The sequence below is a fragment of the Euprymna scolopes genome, chromosome 31 (genome assembly GCF_053919585.1).
Source record: "Euprymna scolopes isolate OS-2025 chromosome 31, ASM5391958v1, whole genome shotgun sequence".
Taxonomy (NCBI): domain Eukaryota; kingdom Metazoa; phylum Mollusca; class Cephalopoda; order Sepiida; family Sepiolidae; genus Euprymna; species Euprymna scolopes.
In genome coordinates, this window is record NC_136512.1 from 67,140,891 (window position 1) to 67,164,960 (window position 24,070).

At 29.4% G+C, this 24,070-nt stretch overlaps 3 protein-coding genes across 3 annotated transcripts in view; 2 read left to right on the top strand and 1 right to left on the bottom strand.

Moving 5' to 3' along the window:
* LOC145255786 (mevalonate kinase-like) overlaps window positions 1-10,033 on the top strand; it is a 31,320-nt gene extending 21,287 nt beyond the window's left edge. The window contains exons 7-9 of the mRNA XM_080114459.1: window positions 1,205-1,315; window positions 3,011-3,164; window positions 9,104-10,033. Of these exons, the coding sequence (XP_079970585.1) occupies window positions 1,205-1,315; window positions 3,011-3,164; window positions 9,104-9,231 (393 nt within the window). The 3' untranslated portion in view covers window positions 9,232-10,033. The remainder of the gene's footprint in view (window positions 1-1,204; window positions 1,316-3,010; window positions 3,165-9,103) is intronic.
* LOC145255790 (serine/arginine-rich splicing factor 6-like) overlaps window positions 1-24,070 on the top strand; it is a 563,981-nt gene that overhangs the window by 284,493 nt on the left and 255,418 nt on the right. The gene's annotated exons all lie outside the window — the stretch shown is intronic.
* Window positions 23,114-24,070, bottom strand: part of LOC145255787 (chromatin-remodeling ATPase INO80-like) — a 143,554-nt gene continuing 142,597 nt past the window's right edge. Inside the window, exon 37 of the mRNA XM_080114460.1 lies at window positions 23,114-23,458. Coding sequence (XP_079970586.1) covers window positions 23,373-23,458 — 86 coding nt within the window. The 3' untranslated portion in view covers window positions 23,114-23,372. The remainder of the gene's footprint in view (window positions 23,459-24,070) is intronic.

The following is a 24,070-nucleotide window of genomic DNA, read 5'->3' on the forward strand; positions in this document are numbered from 1 at the left end:
TTTTTTTTGTTTCTACATTTTCCAATTTCATTGTACAGTTATTTTGTTGTAGCGTTGTTTTTATTTTATCGCCAACGCTCGGTTTTATCCGGCTGTTGACGTCATGCGCCGGACAAAGCCGAGCAAATGCTGAGTTACGTCTGGTTCGTTAAATGCACAAGTACCAAAAAATGTTTCTTCAAAATCACTGGATTTGGCATTAAATAACCTGAAAAGGGTTAATATGCCATAAAACAAACAACCAACCAACCAATCCTTTGGGTGACAGTGTTAATGCTAAATAGTAATATATCCAAAAATTATGAAAAATCATTGAGTAGTTATTTATAACTAAAAGTAATTTTTACGGAAAATTAGGTAAAATCGCATTTTTCTTAGACGTCACAGTAGAAGTCTATATGTAGGGGACATAACTCTGAAATATTTTAGAGTACTTGTTCATGGCTGCAAATTTGTTGTCTACAGCAGTAGTCTTTTTTTCCCTAAGAACATAATAGCAGTTGTTCTACTCAATGAATTTTTGGATATATTACTATTTTCGACATAACAGTTAAGTACGTGATATTGTTTTTGCTTAAAACGGTAGATTTTAAAAATTGGGCACTTGTACAGTTTAGTCAAGACATTAAAAATGAAAATATCGAAAAAAAAGTTTAAACTGTACGTATCTGTTATGGATGAAGTTCTCCGAAAAAAGATTTCACTTAATTTCATCAAGTAGTTTTTATTTTACAGCGAAGAACAATTTGTTATGATACCGAGCAAAAGGTTCGATTTTTAGGAAGAAAAGCTAGTTATTAAAGATGGGGAGGGAGTGTCAACGCTTTACATGGAGTTATCTCTCGTGTCGTTTCTAAAATTCAAACAAAAATTTAAAACAAATCCAAGATGTCTGCCTTCAACGCGCTCTCATAAGAACGTGTTTTTCCGCTGTAAAAAAAAAACTACTCGATCAAATTAAGTGAAATTTTTTTTCAGAGATCTTCATGTCAAAATGGATATGTACAATATAACTTTTTTTCGATATGTTCATTTTTTAATGTCTTCATTAAACTGTACAAGTACCAAAAATCGATTTGTCAACTATATCTGAACAAGCACCAAATATTGTGAGCAGAATAAGTGAAATTGAATTAAGTCTATAAAGTTAAATTGCAACATAAATTTGTATTTTTATTTCCATTTTTGTTTGTTTTTTTTGTAGTATCCGAATATTTTGAATCCGGTAATGGAATCCATCCATGGGATCAGCCAAAAAGCCAAGAAAGTGTTGGAAAGTGATCTGGGAATGGAAGCTACATGCACAGCATTAGAGGTGAGGCCATTTTGAATTTAAAATTTAATTCAGTTCAATGTATTTGGCAAAAAATAATACAATCGTGCTTCAATTGCCGCCTAGGAAATTAAAAATCATAAAGGGGAAATAACTCAATCGAAAACAACAGACCTTGATCTTTTTATCCAAGCCAAAAATTATTTTTCTGTAGTTTTTTATTTTTTAATTTATTTTTGAGTATGTAAAGTTAAAAAAATTTTTTACTTTAAAATTAGATTTACTATCTCCATTGTTAGTTAATATTTAAACATATTAAAAAGAAGAATGCAAATTACAATTGAGATGTTGAATTTACTTTTAGCATTGAAAACAAAAGAAAAATATTCAATTAGGAACATAAAAATAAATTGGAAATTCCTTTATATTAAAAACAAAATAAAGAAAATGTGTATAATGTATATACCTGTGACTGAATGAAAATATCATATTCCAAAAATCACATAATTTGATCAAGAAGTTTTATTTTTATAAAGAAAATCATTTTTTAGCAATTAATGGAAATTTGTAGATGTTACAACAATAAATCTTGGAAATTTTGTAGCATTAAGTTATTTCTTTAGTTTTGCCATTTTTTTTTTTTTTTTTTTTCAAAATGCAGGATTGAATAGTTACACCTCTGATACTCATAAAATTTTATTTTATTATATAAAAATAAAACTACTTGATCTATTCATGTGATTTTTGGAATATATTTTCATTTTGTCACTAATACTTACATCATACAGATTTTTCTTTATTTTTGCTTTTTAATTTAGGAAGAATTCTGAACAAGAATCATAAGTTTTTATGTCTTTGATTAACAAGAAAATGGTGAACCATAGCTTTTGTCTAAAATAAGGCAAGGTTTTTGAAGTATGTATATCACATGTTTTTTTTTTATCCAATCACTTAATCAAAATCTTTTATACACTTTGTATACATGTTTCATATTCTTTGATCTTACTGTTATTCAAGTGTCGAGTGTTGATATGCATTTTCATGTTCAATCAAGAATGTGATTTCTCTGACTTTTTAGCTGAATTCTGTTTTTTATTTTTGTTTGTTTACTTAAATAAAAAAAAAAAGTGTATTTCGGCTTAAATTGATAGTCTCTCATGGTTCTATTTTGTTTGAAATCAAAATCCTCAGCATCTTGGTGCAAGATTTGATTATGAATCATCATTAACAAATACACATGATCGACAATTTGACGCTCGCACAACACCAGAGTTCATCACTGACTTCATAGCGACTTCATGCTACCCCAATGGGATTTAACACCGGTCGCATAAGAGTCGCATCATTTTTCTCATTTTTCTCTGTGATGATCATGAAATACATGTTCAATTTAGCAGAACGTTTGAATTGAACACTGATCCCCGACGATAAGTCATAAAAATTTTTTTTTTTATAAATCTGAAAGTTGAGTTTGTAATCAATGAGATAACTTGAAAAAAGAAGAAAAAAAGTGTAAATTATGGCGGGGGGGGGGGGTATTTCCTAAACGTCTGCCATTTATTATTTACCACTATTTATTCATGTTTTGTTCTGTTTAGTGACAATATATAGATATTTGTTTTTTAATTTATTATTTATCCATTATTATTTAGTTATTTATTCTTTGTTTTATGCATGTTTTGTTTTATGTCGCAACTGTATTAATATACGAATACTTTTTTTTGTTGTTTTATTTAGGAGCTGATTGATTTGAACCACTTCCAGTTGTGTGCCCTTGGTGTCAGCCATCGATCTATTGATCAAATTCATGAACTGTTACTAATGTTTTCCCTTCATAGCAAACTCACAGGAGCCGGAGGAGGAGGATGCATCTTCGCTTTACTCAACCCAAGTAAGTCTTAATAAATCTCCCTTTGAAATACACACAAGTATATTATGGTTAAAGTGGTGACCAGAAATTTAAGTAAAAAAAAAAAAAAATATGCTCAACTTCCTATATAGTATCCCTGCAACATGTCCCTGATAGAAGCCCCCTACATCAAAGTGGCACTGTGCCATGTTTGAGGTGAAAATGTAATTTAAAAAAAAAAAAAAAAAATTTGGTAATTATACCGTGCAAGGACTGTGCTATCACAAGAATTATCTGAAATTTTTATAGGTGCCGAACAAAAGTTTTGTGATTTTAGGGTTTTTTTTAGCAAAAATGTTGTCCAATTTTTTCTATGAAAAATATATTATTTTTGACAATACAAAGCTAATTCAATGAAAAATTGATTGAAAAATGGAAATAATATTCTTGAGTAATTATTAGACAATTTTAATGAAATTTTTAGAAAATTCAAATCAAAAAAACAAAATCATTCGTTGTAAGGTAAGTTTCATGAATATTTATGTTTTGAATAATAAATAACCGATAGCAAACAATTACAAAAATATTTATATTTTATGATTATTTTGTTCAAATCAAATTTAGAATCTTTATTTATAATAAATAGCAATACAATAAAACAAATGCTCAGCATTTCAGCACTTTCTCATGTTTTCTGCAAACTGCCCCGACGATTCCAACTAGGAACAAACAAGTGTTAAAGGCTTTTCGGTGTTTCTATATTATAATGACAAAAAAATATTGAATTTCAAGCAAAACAAATGGCACCTACGTAATTATCACGTTGCAAATAGTAACATATCCAAAATTACAGAAAATGATAAGGTAGAAAAATAATTATTCATAAAAAACAATTCCGATAAGGGTAAAAACAGTTCATGCTGAGTCAAACATATTGGGTCACGTGATGTAAGCAAAAGGGGAAGTAATTCAGTTAAAACACAATGTGTAGCAGACAGAAATATTCAGAAAATAAAAATAAACATATACATAATTTGTGAAATTTTTAAAAATAACTTTTTTCACTGTTTAAATTTTTTATAAAATAATAACTGATTGAATTTGTGAAAAATTAGAAATTCTCACTGCTGATGCAATTCTCTATCTATATAAAAGCCAAGTATGTCCAAGGATGGAGTACTGCTGCCACATCTTGGCAGGAGCTGCTAAAAATAGCCTATCCTCCCTTGACAGAGTACAAAATAGACTTTGTGGCTTAGTGAGGAATGTCCTTTTCTCTTCCCTGCAACCTCTCTCACAGAGGAGAGACGTTGCAAGCCTGTCTTTGTTTTATCGTTACTTCCATGGCAAGTGTCCGTCTGAGCTCCAATCTCTGGTCCCCCCTCGCCAATCTTTCACGAAAAACACCCGTCTAGCTGAAACCACTTCAAAAATTTTCCCCACACTTTATCTGTGCCAAAACCAAAACGTAGATTCCATGAACAAAGCTTCTTTCTTAGAAGTGTACGCCTGTGGAACTCTGTTCCGTTTGCCTGTTTCTCACCTGACTACAGCCTGGATGTCTTCAAGTCCAATATAAACAAATCCCTGATGAACCGCCCCCTTAAGTAAGATACTTTATCAAATCTCAACACTAGCGTACTGTACACGCAATAACCCTTATCCCCGAGTGGCTTCCGGGCCTTGATAAGTGGTGACCACCTTGTCTTATTTCATGAATAATTATTTTTCTGTTATTGTTTTCTGTAATTTTTGGATATGTGACTATTTTCGACATGCCAATTATGTAAGTATCATTTGTTTTACTTGAAATTCAATATTTTTTTTCAAGTAATTTTTGAAATGCGCAAAGTTATGCAGCAGCACATGTAGTTATAGCTTTAATATTAAAGTAGGTTTTATACCGAGTCTGTTGCTTTTTGTTTTTGTCTTTGAAACATTGTCCAGGGAGTTTTCTATAGGTTGTTTTGGAAGAGATGTTGTATACTAATGATAATAGTACTTGCTTGTGAAACCATGGGAGGTCTCATTGTTAAGTTAAAGACTTTTATGGACTTCATAATCACATCGGTGTCTGCTTTTATGGACTGCATAATCACTAGGGCTATGACAGGAGAATATTCTTTTCGTTTTTTGACTCTTGAGTATATATCCAACACAGTTAATAAATTGAAAACCACATAACTCTATCTAAAAACATATAAGATATTAACTGATATATACTCGAGAGTCAAAATAATGAAAAGAATATTCTCTTGTCATAGCCCTAATAATCACACCAGTATTTGCTCAGAGATGTGCCCATAATTTCCTTTTGTGTTCTGCAGTCCTGAACTTGCTGCCTCAGAATTGTGTGAATGAACATGTATCACTGTCACATTATCCAAGTTTTATACTGTCTAACTATCATGATATTCCTAAGTTTTATGCATTCCCTAATTGGCTAAGTAGCATCTGTCTATTGCTAATGATTTTATAACCATGGCTTAATAAAGGTAAAAAAAAAATTTTTTAAAGTAAAAGTTTGAAAGTATTACCATGACCAAAGTGATAATCAGAGATTTTAGTATTGGAAAGCTTGCTTAGTTTGTGGAAAGGGAATTGGATAAAACCAAGACCGTCTTAAAAGACAAGATGGCCGGTGGGCAAAAATAATTTAATCTGCTGACGTCATCACGGATAGTCCATTAGTTGCTTGACACCGGTAAACACTCGTGGATATCTCCATTCAGCAAAGTAAGTTTTAACGTGTTCCCCCCTGTATTCAACACGATGTAACTATAATTTAATTCAATATTATCATCCTAAGTTTTTTACCATTCAAAAGAAGAAGCTTCAAATAAATTGCTAATATTAAAAAAAAAATTTTTACAGCATACAAAACTAATGAAAATGCGAGACAACATTGACTCTTTAAAACACGTTCTTTTGAAGAGACAATTTTTTTAAGCTGTTGACACACGTTTTAAAAATCTAGCAAAAATTAATTTTCCTGAAATTTTTCAATATTTAAAAATAAATTATGCCGGCTGATAAAATTTTTTAACTTTTTTTTTAAAGCTAGAAAGATAAAATTTAAAAATACTTATTTATATATATATATATATATATATATATATGTAACTAAACTAAAAAAAAAAAATGCGCGTTCACTCGTGGTCGTATAGTTCATTTCGGGTTTGTATTACTGTACACATAGATTCGAAAAAGTTGTCAAAAAACAAATATATGACAAATAAATGTTATCAAAGGCAAGATAAGTTACTTTTCTACTAAACTGGATATATTTTTTGTGTTTTTATTCAATGTAACATATTTATTCAGCTCGAAAAACAAGGTGTTATAAATAAAAAACTAGAAAAAATACTATTAAAAACCCGCCGAATATATGTCAAGCTATGTCACGGTAACATATATTGAGCGAGTTTTTAACAGTATTTTAACCAGTTTTTTATTTATAACACCTTTTTCCCAAACTTACCGTGTTAAAGAGGGAGTCAGACGCCATCTTGAATTTTCCAATACATCGGTAAACACTGTATGGTTTTCGAGCTGAATAAACATGTTACATTGAATAAAAATACGAAAAATATATCCAGTTGGGTAGAAAAGTAACTTATCTTGCCTTTGATAACATTTATTTGTTATATATTTGTTTTTTGACAACTTTTTCGAATCTATGTTTACAGTAATACAAACCCACGTATTTTAACAAACTGAAAATATGGATATAAAAAAATGATTTTGCATGTTATTTTTGTTATGTGGTGAAATAATCTTAAATAAGAAACATGATTTTTTCTTTAGATTAATTATTTTTTTACTGTGCAATATTTCATGAATTTATTAAAAATATTGTTTTTGATTTTGAAAAAATATTGTGGTTCATTTGTATTTAAAATTATTGTGATTCATTTTGATTAAAAAATATTCATTTTGATTTTTAAAAAAAATATTGTTCATTTTGATTAAAAAATATTCATTTTGATTTAAAAAAAATATTGTTCATTTTTGATTAAAAAATATTCATTTTGATTTAAAAAATATTGTTCATTTTGATTTAAAAAATATTGTTCATTTTGATTTAAAAAATATTGTTCATTTGATTAAAAAAAATAGTTTAATTTTAATATTTCAAATGTTTTGCTTGTGTTCTGCTTCAAATATTCATAATCTTACCTGCATAATTTTCATTTAATTATATTAAATAAACTTCAAGTTTACTACAAATCAAATCATGTTCCTTCACTTTTTTAAAATGTAATTTATAAGTAATTAAAGAACGCATTCTAATCTTTAAAATCTATAATACAACGAAATATTCAATTGCTTATAATACTTAAACAACTTGTGTTTTATTTTTTTATTATTAATATTTGATGAGTTTCAGTATAAATCATTGTGTTCTTTCTTTATTTCAATCCAATTTTGAAGTTTTGTAACGCTGTCTGTAAAAATTACTGTTCATTATTGACAGTCTAAGAGTTCCACATATCTTGCTTGTTGGGACCTCGGCGATGACGTCATTTTTTCAGCTGGCCGGCCATCTTTATAACGAAGGCCACGATAAAACTCAATATTTTGTGATACTTTCAATCATTGGGTACAGAATCAGTCTAGAAGTGTAAGCCATGTTTAGTTTCAGAACAGTTGGTTAGTTGTTCGACACAAGTCCTGGAGGTTACTGGTTTGCAGTGGACAGTTCTCGTGTTGTAATCCACAGAGCAAAAGATTCTTCCCATGTTGACACGAAGAAAACATGCGAAATTGCTACAGAAAAGGTTTAATTTTTATGGAGCAATTCTGGTTTCTGATTGGTTGGTAGCAGAACGTGAATTAATTTGATTCGTCATTTCCTAACAGCATCATTTATAAATAGAATCTCCTGACTATGCGGGATCATACCCAATTATGAAATATTGCAACAATCAGTGCGTATTCAGGAAGTGTATGACAACGGAGATGGATGAGAAGTCAGATGTGGAGAAAGTATATATATTTGGATGGTGAAGCTATTGAGGTTGTGTAGAAATTTTGTTATCTGGGTGATACCATTGGAGTACAGAGGGAGGGCAGATACTAGTATGATTGCAAGAATTAGAAATGGAATAAGTTTATGAAACTTCTGCTATTACTAACCAGCAGGGTGTTAGGTTCTTCCTTTGGTCAAGAGTGGTATCAAGCATGTGCATGCAATGTGATCATGTATGGAAATGAAACCTTGCCAGTAAGACTTACTTATTATTGAATGGCAATAAAAAAAGACTGTTGAACATTAAGGATTGAAACTTGGTGGACAAGTTAGACATAGTGAAGTTTTTTGTTTGTTTTTGTTTTTTTTGTATCAAATATGGTTGGACTGCAGAAAGGATTATAAATTTTATTAATCATGCTAGTCCATTTTGCGAACCAGATTTCTGTAAATGTCCGCTCAGGTTTGCTTGGCACTTGACTTAAACCGCTAGTATAAGTCAAGTGTCACCAAGCGAATCTTAAAAATGCTAGGAAATAGAAAATAACATTTGTTAACATCCGATACAAATTACAAAAAAAAAAAAATTAAAAAGCAATAAAATAAAATAAAATAACAAAACCTACCATAAGTTTTAGAAATAAATAATTTTTTGTTGTTTTGTTTTATATAAGTAAAAAAATATTTTGTTTTCTTGCATGTTTAAAAATCCATTTTATTTTAGTGGAAGGGTTGGATAGTGTTAGTTCCTCTAATCAGTAATTGTATGTTCCAAGCCCACCCCACATTTTCTTCAGATTTGTTTGTGGCCATGTTCTGCACCTCATTTTAGATTCTATTAGTTTGTTCTGTTGAAAGTATTTTAAGACTTGTCACTTGGCATCTGTACTAACTGGATTGCAAAAAGGATAGTGAATTTTATTAACAATTTCATGGATGACATTTGAGAGGATGGGGGTTCATACTCATACATTTTTATTTATTTTTTGCTTAATTTTTTTTTTTGCAGATAAATGGGATGACCATGCAAAACGAGTTATTGAAGAATTAACTGACTTTGGCTTTGAAGTTTATGAATCAGCTCTTGGAGGTTCTGGTGTTAGACTATGCAACCCGGATGATATGAACCCATTTTAAGATTAAAATATATATATCAACAAAGCAACGGAAAGATTGATAATTTAGCGAGACCCATCGAAATTCCACAGTGATTTGGACATCAATCTGTTATAATTTATTGTTAATAATAAATGATTCCTTTTGAAATTAATAAAAATAAAATGTTTGTTGGGGCCAATATTACAAAGAAAAAAAATGACACTTTCTTCTTCCATAAAAACAATTGTCATTGTCTTTAAATAAAGTGAATATATCTGTTTATTTATTGAATTCATTTTAAAACAAAATTTCTGTCACTTACCATAAAAATGATTACCAGCTAAATATTCTCCAAATCAATTAAACGAATGTCATTCAAAAAATTATGCTTATTTAAAATTGTAGTGTTTTAGTTGATGGGACGACATAATTTTTAAAACATTTATTAAATGGTAAAGTCAGAATTTTCTACCTTAGTGACACAAAAGACCATCTAATGTGCTTTTACATACAATATTCAATTTCCTATACAAACCACTTTTTAGAGAATGAAGGATTTATTCAACCAAATAATTCTTCTCTGCTGAAAAGTGAAAAGCGAGAGGAGAGAGTCAGTTACACTTTAAGTACATTTTGGAATAATTGATTTTAAAATGGTAAACCCGGAAATTTTTGTTACTGACATAAAATTAATCACCAATCACTATCTTTGCTAATTGGACGATCTTTTCTTTTTATTTTAAATGTATGTGAAAGATGATAACGTACATACAAACATGAAATGACTTAGCATATTATTATATAGATTAAACATGTTCAAAAATAAAGTTCTTTTATTAGAGATGTTTGTCTGTCTGTGTCAGTCATTTGGCTGCTAGTACATGGGATTTTAGGTAAAAAATACTGACATACATATCATGTCAAAATTAAAAAAAAAAAAATGATCAAATAGATCTGCTAGAACTTTTTTTTTTTTTTTTTTTTTTTTTTTTTAATTAAAAAAAAAAAACTTTACTGTCCACCATTTTCTGTTTTGAAATGGTGAATTACAATTATTTTTGTCAAAATCATAGACTGAAATTACCTCCCTTGGATTTTAAGACATCTTAAACATAATCAATGATGATAAGACTATAATTTGATAAATTTTAGTTTTTTTTGTGATTATTTTTCTATCATCTGACGTAATTTTTGGAATTTTTACTGATTTTGACATAACTTGTAATAGTGATTTTTACCTGAAATTTAATTTATTTGAAATCCCATTATACTGCACAAGCATTTGATATTAATTATTTATTACATACCTTTACTGAAGCCACTAGCATTGTGATCTTTGCTGACTGTTAACAAATTGATGATACATATGTGTGTTGCTATGTTTTGTTGGAACAAAAGGCTCTCTAATTGTTTTTTTTTTGTTGTTTGTTTTTCCAGTATAATCATTCAATTTATTACACAAACCACTTTATAGAGAGCGAAGGATTTATTCACCCAAATGATTCTCCTATGGCCGAAAAGCAAGGGAGAGAGAGAGGATCAAGCACATTGCTTAATTATATTATCACTTCATTAGATCATGTTCTCAATTCAGCTGCTTCTGTAGCAGAAACAAATAGAACTCTTTTCTTGTGCATCAGTGCCTCCCCTGACTGTGCGATATGGCACATACTGACCAATCAGAGGCATAGCGCAGGGATCTTCCTTACCCCCTTAAGGAACTATAACTGCTTCCGTCCCGGACGAGAAAAACTCTACCCTTTTCCAGCGAGACGTCAAAGAGAGCGGACCTGTTTCCTCACACTCTCTCTCTGTGCCTACATCGGTATCTACAATTCCCACTTGGGATTAACTACCGGGCAAAGGCAGACAAGTTCTATCCTAGCTATATCTAAATGGCATCATGCCCTTGCTTCCGTAAACCTTTTCCTTGCAAGTTTTACGAAGTCATTTGTTCGTTTATTCAGTAGCTTTGTGTTGAAATATTTATTTTATTAGGGAGTGCTCGAAAAGCATTAACTCAACTCCCTAAACTTCTTTTAAATTCCTCATAATTCGACCAACACTCTCTTTGTAATCCATAACTGGCAACATTTCAGCCTAAATACAATCAAATTCCTTTTTCTATAATTTTTAGCTTATTACAGACAGAATCAATCATTTGGATTTTTCACATCCAAACTAATTGTTTATATGTATAAAATAGTATATCTACCAGTTAATAATAAAGAAAGAAAATAATAATCACATATGCAAATATAATTTTAATAAGCAAAGGCGATTAGGCTTAATACTAATAACTTTTGTTTATTTTTCTAAATGATCTGGTTAATTGGTTTTACTAAATATGTATGACTAAAAATTAGGTACGATCAATGTACAACTAATCATCACTGCTGCTGCTGTTTAATGCAACTTCGACACAGGCCATTGAATGGGTATGTCAATGTAAAATATTGTAAAACAATCTTGTAATAAACAATAAAACGAATTTACTCAAGTTTCCAGAGGTTATTTATGACTTTTTTTTTTTTTTTTTTTAAGTTCATACCTAAAAAGATATTTATTAAAGAAAACTTATGATTTTGATTAAATATTACCTCTTCCTGGATGATCTATTGAGTCTGTTAGCACAAAATGTTATTAAAATAAAAAATAAAACGACTTAGTTCACAGTCGCGATTATTTTTGGCAAATTCTTAAGAACTGAGACTTTTTTTTCAACTTAGTGTGCCACTTTTTAAAATTTTTAATCTTTGTAAAAAAATAAAAATAAATAAGTTTATTTCTTTATTATTGAAATAAAAACAAAACAAATTTAGTCAACTTTCAGCCAAAAAGTTTTTTTGTTTTTTTTTTTCTTTGGCAAATTAAATTAAATTTTACAAGCGACCTTTTTTAAAATTTGAATTTTGTAACAATAACAATGTAGCACTAGAAATTTTTTGTAAAAAGTAGAAGAAATCCTTATTATTGACTATTGCTTGTTCTTTGTGTTGTTTTTTAAAATTAAACTTGAAACTGTCAAAATTGCTTTGACTAAACCATTAGTGACTGACAATTATTTTTTTCACATACAGTGTGCCCAATATTTGTCTGTCTTTTAGGATTTAATTAGATGTATATAAAAATGTGTTTAATTTTGAGTTGTGCATAATTAGTAAAATCAAGGCACGACTAATCTAAAAAAAAAAATAAATAAAAATAAAAAAAAACAATTGTTTCAGTCTTTAAGAAGTTCATTATGTAAATAAATACTTATGTATCTATTTACTTTCTGCCTTTAGAGAGAATATTTTTTTAAATAATTTATTTTTTGTAAATACTTTTTATATGAATCTAAAAATATATTTTCTGAAAAATTAACCATCAAATTGTGCACTTATTGTCTCTATAGGGACACTATGGTCCTTATCCATCAAATCCTTTATTTGACCAATCAACTCTGGTATTCTGACTTCCTAACTCCTCCCACACCTATCATCCCTCACAGACTCCCTACCTTTGTTGAATCTCCTATGCCACTCAAAAACTGATGCTCGATGAAGATAGTCCAAAAGCAGTCTGAAGCATTCCATACAAGTTTAAAACAGAATTTTATTGCATATCATTCTTCTAAAGTGTCCCCGCATCCAGATTGCATGTTTAAAATTCACCAGATGTGACAGTAGTAGAGTGTATTTCAATTCCTGCTGTAGCTGTTCATTTAAACATGAAATCATAAAAAATTGCCACCATCTCATAGGATGTATAGCAATAACATACTGAATTTTCAAGAGTGTACAACAATTTTAAATGCTTGTACAAAAAAGTCTGGAAACTTAAAGGCACCTCATATATCTGATTACACTGTGCAACAAATTTCAAGTTAAAAAAAAATGTACATGCCATATAAGACCTGTTTCTAGATAAGGAAAGTATCCCGATACTAAATTTGACCTTTTATTTCTCTAGATTAGGCACTGTTTTTTCGTGTACTATAAATCATCTATCTATATAATTATAAAACTCAAATGACCTTGTAACGACTGTTGTAACCCAACATCCGGTTTACAACTTCCGGTTGCACATGCGTACATAAAGCCATAACAGCGTAAACAAATAAACACAAATCGCTACTTTTGCAGAATTTGACCTGCACACTGAAATATTAACATTATTTAGAAATTATTATTTAATATGGGAAGGGTGAGAATGTTTTGCAACAATTCTGTATTACAAGTATACTGTCGCAATTTTCTTACAAATAAATCAACTTTGACCCGTTGACAACATTGTTTTACTGTGTACGTTTTCAGCGTCCCAATTGTTTTTGTTTTTTTTTCGCGTTAAAATTATCTAAATAATTGTTAATACTTTCTGCATTTTTTTAACATCGTTCATATATATATATATATATAAATAGCAGGGGGGGGGGCTTTGCCCGGTCATAAAATATGCTTAAATATAATATTTAAATTTGTTCAGATTTCATATATATTATTATAGAGTCGTGATTTTAAAAGTTTAAAAAAAAAAAAAAAAAAGTATTTGGGTGCCATCAGCTAGAATCAAAACTGAAAGCAAAACTGTAGCATTCAAAGCTGGTGACGTTACCACTGTATCAACGTGGCACGCATATGAACTGATTAAAAATTAAAAATAAATCAAGATGAATGTACAAAATGTATAACAATTTTTTCAATTTTGACCCATTTTTTACCCCTTAAAAACTATTTTAACCGGCTAAAGACCCATAAAAGAATGGCCCGTAAAAAATCCAATCATCTGAGGGCCCCTAGCGCTGTTCTGCGACTTTTAGTTTCAGAAGAGATAGAGTTTGAAAATATGGAGACAGACACATAGCCTTTTATATATTAGATTTGTTTGTATAAATTCACTGTCATATAAGCGATTAAGCAGTTTAGATATTTTCAGAATATAAACTCTATGTTTGTTGAAAAACAAACGTACTCTTCTGGAGATTGATGGTTTAATTCTCAGTGTGGGTGACACTCAAGATAAAATTGTGAAATACGTAGGACTTCTACCCAGTCATGGCTCATGAAACAAGAGCATGCTACCTCCATTGATTAAATAAAGGGTTCCATTCAAAATTTCATATAGCTTCTGGAGTTCGACAAGATACACCTGAAGAAGGTTGGAGGTTATATTTGACTGAAACGTTGTGAAAATGACACTCAAGATGAGAACAGTAGTCTGAAGAATCCAAATAATATGAATAACCAATCCTCATTTAAAATATTAAAAAAGTATAATACCTATATAATGTTTTAATGAAGCAATGCATTTATAACATTAGTTTGACTTACATTTTTACCATTTTAATCAGGAACATAATTTTAGGGACATAATTTGCGGGGGGCATTATGAAGGGAGATGAATAGAAAGATGTTTGTTCACATTACACTTGAACTTCTGCATATCAGTATAGTTGGGAAAACAGTATCTTGGAAGGGAGTTCCAAAGACTTGCAGTTCTGGGGAAGAAACTATTGGAGTAAAAAAGGCTTTCTTACCCCTTAAGAATTTATTGGAAGCCTGAAAAAATCATGGATTACAATAGAAAAATGAGAGCATGAAAAGTAATATGATTAAGCTTAAACATGGAAAAGTAAAGGACTAGTTGTTAAAACTGGAAAAAAGAACAAGCTATTCTAGTAAAAAAAATATAAATTTATAACTTATAATATTGCAGCATTAAGGTTTTTTTTAAATTCAATTTATAACATTATATAAACAATTCTTAAGTTATAAATTTATTATATTTTTGACGGTTAAAATCCAAATCAACGGTGTGCTACAGGCCCAACTACCCTATATATCAAATTTCAACTGTGTAGACGAAATATTCAGAGAGGAGTTTGGCAGAGACTTTTTGCATACACACTGATAAGCTCACTTCCTAAAAGACATATATATAAAAAAAATATTTCCATGTGTTAGAACGTTTTCATCTTAAATTCTACACCATTATGCAGAATGTAGAAACTATGTATAATAGCATTCACCATCATCGTGAAATGAAACCACTCGTCTAAGAAACCATAAAAAAAATGAATAAGTAATTAATTAATGCTTGTTTTTCAAATTGGCAGAGGAGCTTGGTAGAGTCTGTAAAGATCAACTCTTTCAACTTTGACCTCTTGGCAGTCAGATTTTTGCCCAAAAACTGATAAAAAAAAACTTACCTTCTGTCTGAATACACTTTATGTAAAATTTCAAATGTTTAGACCAAAAATTGGCTGAGTAGTTTGGTAGCGACCACAGAGGCAAAATTTTTTTTGACCCCTTAACATTTTGTTTTGGGCTCAAATCAAATTAAAAGGTTTGATCCATGTCCAAGTAACCTACCATGGCTCTACATTGTGAGTGAAATGGTCGCATTTGCGAGTGATTTTTCAAAGTGGCGACTAGAAATAATGAAACGTTTATCTTTTGCTGATTGTATTTCTTTCACTGATAATCTTCCAAAGCTACTGAGTGAAAAATATCTATTAAACTTTTTTTTAATAAAACGAACAAAGTTAAATTATTTAAACAATAAAAGTTTAATAGAATAATATATCTATATATATATACTTTTTTTTGAATGAAGGCCATTTAAAAACACCTGAAGAAATTAGAATGTTTATACCTTCAAGTATTAACATAAAATTTGTTGTATATTTAGAATTACACTTATTTAAAAAAAAAAAAAAAAAAAAAAAAAATACAGAAAAATCTTTGATACATGTACTCATCATGAAACGAAGATTTCATATTCCAAAAATCATGAGAGTTTGGCTAGTAACTTTTCTATTTGGCTAGTAAACAAAAATATTTAGTTATTAAAGGACAACTAAAAATAAGTTTGTCCATAGAGCCCTGCCTACATCTAAAATTTCAAATGTTTAGAGCCAAAATTGGGAAAGGAATTTGGTAGAGTTTTCAAAGGTCAAATTGTTGAACTTTGACCCCTTGACAACCAAATTTCTGGCCAAAAACTGATTAAAAAGATTTTCCCAAATCTCAATACTCCTTATGCCAAATCTTCAGTCTGTAGACTGAAAATTGACACAGTAGTTTGGTAGGGAAATGTACACACACACACACACACACAATTTCACTTTTATAGATATATAGATAGATAATTCAGCCACATTTAAATTAAACAAAAATTAGACATAAAATTTCAAAATAAAAAATAAAAAAAAGACATTTTTGTAAAAATAGGCATCATTTTTATTTTTTGTTTTAATCTAAATGTCACAATTTTTTTTTCTTTTTACAATTAACAAGAACGCAAAATTTTTTACATATTTCTTTTTTTCTTCTTCAATGTATAAATCTTGATCGATTTTTCATATTGTACCGTCTTCCTTCCAGGGATCAATCAATATTTTTACATTTGTACAAAACAAAATAAAATAGGAGGAGCAGTTTAAAAAAGAAAAAAAAAGAAGGGTGAGGTGAGGTGAGGTATGTTTGAAGAAGATTGGTGGGAGGGGGGACGTGACCAGATGTAACAGAAACAAATCTGGATAAAAAAAAAGAACAAACAGTATAAAAAAAAATCAAAAAAAAATCAAAGAACAAATTAGATTGTTCGTCATTTTAGTCATTTTTTTTGTGAATTTTTAAATTTGTGAATTCATTGCTGACAATATATTAATTTAAGGTTCTTTTTTTTTTTTATATCTAAAAATTTTTTTTTTTTAATTTTGAATTAGTAATTTCCTAGAACTAAATTTTAAAAAAAATCCATCTAATTTGACAATCTTCAGATAGACATAAAATGATTAAGGAACAAGAAATTTAAATAATTGCGTTGAGTATTTACCAAATATTTGTGTTTCACATGGAAAAATTATAGAGAAAAGAAGTGGTGATGAAATTATTAAAATTCTCCATACAACAATTGTAACCAAATCACTGTTTTCAAATTGTAACTTATTTGCTTTAGTTTTATACAATCAGAATCACATTGAAGAAGTAGTATCTTGTTCAGTAAACATGCTGTTGGTACAGCATCTATGTATGTAAATTTTCATCTTTAACTCGTTTCTGTTGCTTTGTAGCTAGTATGAAGAAATATATTTGTGAAACTTAGAAGGTAAAGTATACATGATGAATGTATTTACGTATTGTTTTTATTGATAAAAAAAACATTAGTAATTGCTTTTAAGCAAAAATAATTTGCTTTGAACTAATGCAGAATACTGTTTATGTCTACATGTTTTTTTTATAATGTTATTATGTGATGCTAATTTCTTTCAATGTATAAAACACGCATCTAGTTTTAAAAAAATCCTTTAAACTTATGTGAGATTCTAACTTGAGTATTGATATAAAACCTACTGCCTATTCCATTTTTTTTTTTTTTTTTTTTTTTTTTTTTGTTAACCAATAACATATTACATGTTTTGGGACTTGTACAGTTTAATCAAGACATTAAAAAAATGACAATATCGAAGGAAAAAAAAAAAAAAAAAAAAAAAAAAAAAGGTTATATTGTACGCATTCGTTTTAGACTAAAGATCTCTGCAAAAAAAAATTTCACTTAATTTGATCGAGAAGTTTTTTTTTTATAGCGGAAAAAACACGTTTTTATGAGAGCACAATGAAGGTAGTCGTCTTTGAATTTTTTGAACACGCCAGGGAGAGATAACTCGGTTTAAAGCACCGACACTCCTTCCCCATCTTAAATACTAGCTTTTCTTCCTAAAAATTGAAACATGATCACCTTTTGCTCAGTATCATAACAAATTGGTTTTTTTTTTTTGCTGTAAAACAAAAAAAAAAAAAAAAGTACTTGATCAAATTAAGTGAACTTTTTTCAGAGGATTTCATTCCATAACGGATACATATAACATAACCTTTTTCCGATATTTTCATTTTTTAATGTCTTGATTAAACTCTACAAGTACCCATGTTTTTATTTGTGTATAAACAAAAACTGCATAAACATCAATAAAAAAAAATGTGAACTTGGCAGGCCGAGTCAAGCCATACGTTGTACTACATATACAAGATGAAAAGAAAAGTGGATTGAATGTAGGGACAAAACTCCCTTTTATTATAATTTTCTTTATCCTCAGTTAGCCATTACTATACTACAGCCGAGTTGATCAACGTTTTGTTTCATACATATTTTAACAGCACAAAAAATGTTAAAATTTTGGAATCAAGTTATGTTTGAAAAATAACTATTTAATTCTTCTCATTCAACCTAACTTACAATTAACATATTGTTAGATATCAACCTAAACAAAATAATAGTTTGAAAGGAGTTGTGCTTGAAGGCTATATCAATATGATTTGTAGGAAACACTGTGGACACGAGTTAACATATAAAAGAATAATGACAATATAAGAAATTGTCAATTTTTAATTATATTATGCTTATTTGTCAACATAATGTGTCGTACAAGATGGTAGGTTTTGATATCCCTAATTTTCGAGAGTAGTATTTTTTCTCCAGGGGGAAAATAAAAGGAAATGTGTACAACTGTTTGATGAGGCTTTCTTTTGTCTGTTTTATTTATTTATAATTCATTTCTCTATTTCCGGAGGTCAGTGCCACAGATTGGCTGCCGAATCAACTTCCAGGATACGAGTTGTGATGAATATTAAGTATTGTTGGGAATTATTGTAGCTTTTTTTGTTCTATGTATATAAATGATTAATTTTTGCATATTACACTTCAAGTGTTTATTTATTAATGACTGCTGTATTAGCATTGTGTAATATCTAATAATAGTTATTTTCCCTGGACTAAGAGAAAAGAGCCCTAAGAGTTTCAGAGGTAAACAGAATGCATCTCCATCACAGATCAAACCATAACATATCCATATTACCATTTAATCTCTAAGTTGTTAAATTATATCTCATCCGTTGATCATTTTTGAGCGGTTATTAAATTGATAATGTATACTATCCCACCCCATTCTGTACAGTAGCTATCATTTTTGATTCAGTAACCCCCTCTCTCTCTCTTTTGATAGAAAAAGCGATAAAGGTTTAGAGCAAGCAGAAAAAGGCTAATTTGGGATTTTGTTTTAATTTTTTTCTGATATATATTTAACTGGCTTGCAAACTTTCTGACAATTTGAACAGAGCTCATTTGGCGACCCAATGATATTTTTTTTTTTTTACTAAATGTGTGTGTGTGTGTGTGTGTGTGTGTGTGTGTGTGTGCATTCTAGATTGTCTAAAGTTCACCAGAAAAACTTCAGTTGACTAATACTTAACAATATCTCTCTAGAAAGAATAAATTTTGTAAATTTTAATAATAAAAATATATTTCTTTTTTTTTTCATTTTCGTCCTTATTGATCTGATGACACAAAGTTTCTATGTAACTTTTATTCCTCATAATATATTTATATATATATTTTTTTCAATGGATACTATATTTTGATTATGCATAATCTATAGTGTCCATTGAATAAAAAATGTGTTCTTGCACTGGTAACTGACCACTCTTTATTTCTCCGACAACACTGAATCACACACACACACACACACACACACACACACACACACACACACACACACAACAATAACAACATAATGCCAACATGAAAATTGACTTCTCAAAAATGCTAATTCAGATAAGAATTTTGAGATGGATGAATCAAGATGAACAAATGTGTATGTATAAAGAACTAGAAATCTTTTCAGATGAAACCTTATAAGAAATTTGGCTAATTTTAATATTTTACTGCTGTTTCAGGGTCTATATAATTTTATAATTTTTTTGTCTATTTTTTAAATATACTTAAATTATACTCTGGGACATTGTTATTGTCTTGTATTCCCTGTTTCTGAAGAAAAAATTTTGTAAATTTTAATTTGCATTATTTAATTCCTTTCATATGTTGATGCTCTCTATTTCAAATATTGAGCACTTGTTTCAGGACAAGATTGAATCTGTAAATAGTAATTTCTTTATATTAATATTTGTATATTACTACTTTTAATAGGTGGCGAGGAGGGGGGGGTAATGACATGGACTGACAAACTGGGTGTTATAAATTCGAATCCAGTTCATTCCACAATAAAATCAATTTCAGTTAGGATGTCGGCAACATTCATGTGGTCCCTCTTAAGTATCCAATATCTCTCTAGAAAGAATTCTGACTGAAAAAATATTGTGGAAACCAATGCCAACAATAGAATCTTCAGATTCATACGACATGAAGATGATTACTTTTAATATTTATGTGTATGTCGGGAAAAGCATAAGCATAGAAGTGGATATAAAAAAAAAAATAATGGCTGAACAACTAAATGTGTACCTACTATTCCATGCTGGGTATTATGGATAATTTTAGAAACAAGGTAAATCCCATTTTTTTTTTTTTTTCATTTTGGGATATTTCAGAAGTAATTTTCATGAACCTTTTCCTTTTTCAAGCCTTTAATTAAATGTGAATAGAATTTTTAAAAATGGTGAACTTAAATTATCACACAATTGTGAGCTCATGATTTTGCATCAACTGATTATACTCTGCATATATATATATATATATATATATATATATATAAGATTGGTATAAAGATAAAATCCGACAATGAATAGAAGTAAAATGGAAAAATGTTGACAAATCACAAGATATAAAAAAGGAAAAGTTCACCAGAAAAACTTGAGTTAACTAATACTTAACAAAAATTTTGTCCACTCTTAAAAAATTTCTGTTAATAAAAAATTTTTTTTTTAATCTATTAACATTTTCCAATTTCATTGTCTTATTTTGTAGATTATCACTTTTCCATTTTAATTTTTCTTATGTATTATTCCAAATTACACTTCATGAAAAACATTTGGCCATAAAAATCTTGCTTCCAGTCATATTTCAGGCTAAAAGTTAATTTCTAGAAACTGTCCAACACATCAACCAGGCTGTAAAACAGACATTAAACTGAACATGAAGATTACTATGCAGTAGTTTGGTCATCCATTAATACATGTGGTTTCAAAGAAACACGCACACACATTAATTATAATATATATTCACATATATTAATTTATTTATATATTAATTTCTAAAAAAAAAAAAAAAAAGAAACTAGAAATCCAGTTAGTAAAACTAAAAATACAATGCGCAAATGCTCTTCAGCAGTTTTAGTTAAAAAAATGTGTTAACACCTTCAAACCATTAGTTGAAGAGCAATCACGAGATGGATCTATAGTATTTCCTAAAACAACATGTATCAATGGCCAATCGAACTAATATATAGTGTTTTTGCAATACAAATATACATAATTGAGCACTGGTCAATGTGACTATGGCTTACTAAAAACATATAATTCTTTTAAGTACTAACATATATGTTTATTTATATATAAAATAGTTATCCATGGACATGTGTTTCATATCAGCATAGTTGACTATGACAGGATTTGAACCTATGACCACTAGGACAATAGTCAAATGCATCAATCATTATGCCAGAAGAACCTGCCTCAAATTAAGTGTTAATTTAATACACACACACACACATATATAGTATTTAAATATTATATAGTACTGCATCCACTGAAGATACCTAGGCTTCATCCATCTGGATGATTAGGAAAAATTCTGAGTTATTCAAACCCAGAGTTATCAATTTTACTTAACCTGAATAGATTGGTAGGAAATATCCAAAGCAAAAGTTTGTGTGTGTGTATTAATATATGATACTTATGCACTTATTGCGATATGCTGAACTAATAACGTTACTTAGAAAACCATTTGTAACTATCCTGTACTTTTACCTAACAATTTAATAAAAAGACATTGAAAATACTATTAAAAAAAATAGCGTGGTACAATTAGTGCATAAGCATCACACGCACACACATTAATTATAATATATATTCACATATATTAATTTATTTATATACTAATTTCTAAAAAAAAAAATTTTTTCAAGATAAAATGTATTTAAACATATGCAAAGTTAAAAGGACCCAAAACAATATAGAAGAAATGTATGCATATCTGCCTTATATCAAAGTCGTATATTTTTTCTATATTAACAATTGTCCTTGTGTGTATGTAAATGCTTATTATCTCTCAAAATTCATTTTTTGACTATAAGTTTTTGACTATTCACAACTTCCTGGTGTGTGTGTGTGTATATATATATATATATATATATATATATTCACAACTTCTGCTTGTGCAACCACTCTAGATTGCCTAATGTATTCGCCCAAATATGACGTTTAATAGTTCTTAATTCCCTTCATTCCCATGACAATTGTTTGGTGGCCCTGTGGAAAGGTGGTTCTGTGGCTAAGTTTGAATCTCATGACTGGCAGGAATTGTCTCCCTACACTGATGATTGAATAAGCATGGTGGACTAGTGTCCTTAAGTATAAAGAATAGCTGTTTAATTATATAAAAAAATGGTCTGAAACCAGAACAAGCGAACACAATGCACAAGTAAATATTCAGTTAAGCCTTCTAGTACTGGGGAAGCATGAGAATTATGATCATTGATTCAAAATTCTGCAGATATATAATCAACTCAATAGAAGGGGAGTTACATCTTTCAGAGCTTTAGTGAAGTGAATAGCAGGTAAGCAAAACTGAATACATGATCATTTACTCCAAAAAATTAAAAAAAAAAAACAAAAAAAAAAAACAGATTAAATTGTTTTTTTTTGTTTTTTTTTAATATTCTTGGAGCATGTGTAAATGACCATGGATTAAGCTTTGCTTACCTGTTCTTTACTTTACACGCACATATATTATTTCATATAACATACACACTCACACATTTCATATAACATACACACTCACATATATACATACATTTCATATAAAACACACATACATTTCATATAACACACAGACAAAAATACAAAGAAAAATGTGTTTATATATATATATAAACTGGCACAAAACATGAACAGACTCGCATGAATAAACGTGGTTTATCGAAGGGTTTTTTTTCTCTGTTTTGGGGAGAGTGAAAGGGAATCGTAGATAAAATATTGTAAACACTAAATACTGGCTTTACGAAAAAAAAAAAAAAAAAAAAGGAGGGGTAGGGGTGGGGAAGATGAACATTTGGTAGGAAAGCAGTTTGTTTCTAACAGATATATAAAAAAAAAAAATAAAAAGGTTTATGAAGAATCAAAACTCAAGTGAGGAGCAAAGGAAGTTATGAGGATTGCAATTTAAGGGTGCAGTCGTAATTGTGGTTAAGGTGTTCCATTTTTCATTCCAGCCTTTGGGGAACCGGTAGGTGTACTCATGGCCGATTGGCTCATTCCGCCTCGTCCACGACCTTCAATATAAAAATAAAAAACAAAAGAAACATGATAGAAATTTTAATTTTGGGATACTATAAGAATAAGAATTTACCCTCATAAAAAAAAAAAACAACAACAAAAATACATAAAAATCTATATGACATTATATTATGATGGAAAGACAATCTTGTACACCAAAAATTATGTACATTGATCAAGTAGTTCAATTTTTAAATAAGAAAATCAAATTTTATGGCTGACCTACAAATGGAGATCTTGCAAAGTCATCTTGAAAACAGTCTGAGGGAACCAGGGAGATAATTCCAAATCGAGATTTTAGAAAGTCATTCTTAACATGTGGAACACTGGAAAAATGCAAATTCTCTTAAAAATGATTTTCTTTACAAAACTACTAATTTATGTGATTTTTGGTGTACAGTGAAGCTTTCATTATAGACTCTTACAACCATTGAGCTAAATTTCCGTTAGGTCAGCAGCAGTAGGGGTGAGTGGTGATAGTAACTCCAATTTAATGGAAAACATACAATTATGGCCAAAACCGTATGAAAATATAGCCTTCATAACTGAAGTCATGGTTTTAGAATTGTTTTAATTTTGTGGAAACCCCAATGAAAGGGTTTTAAAAT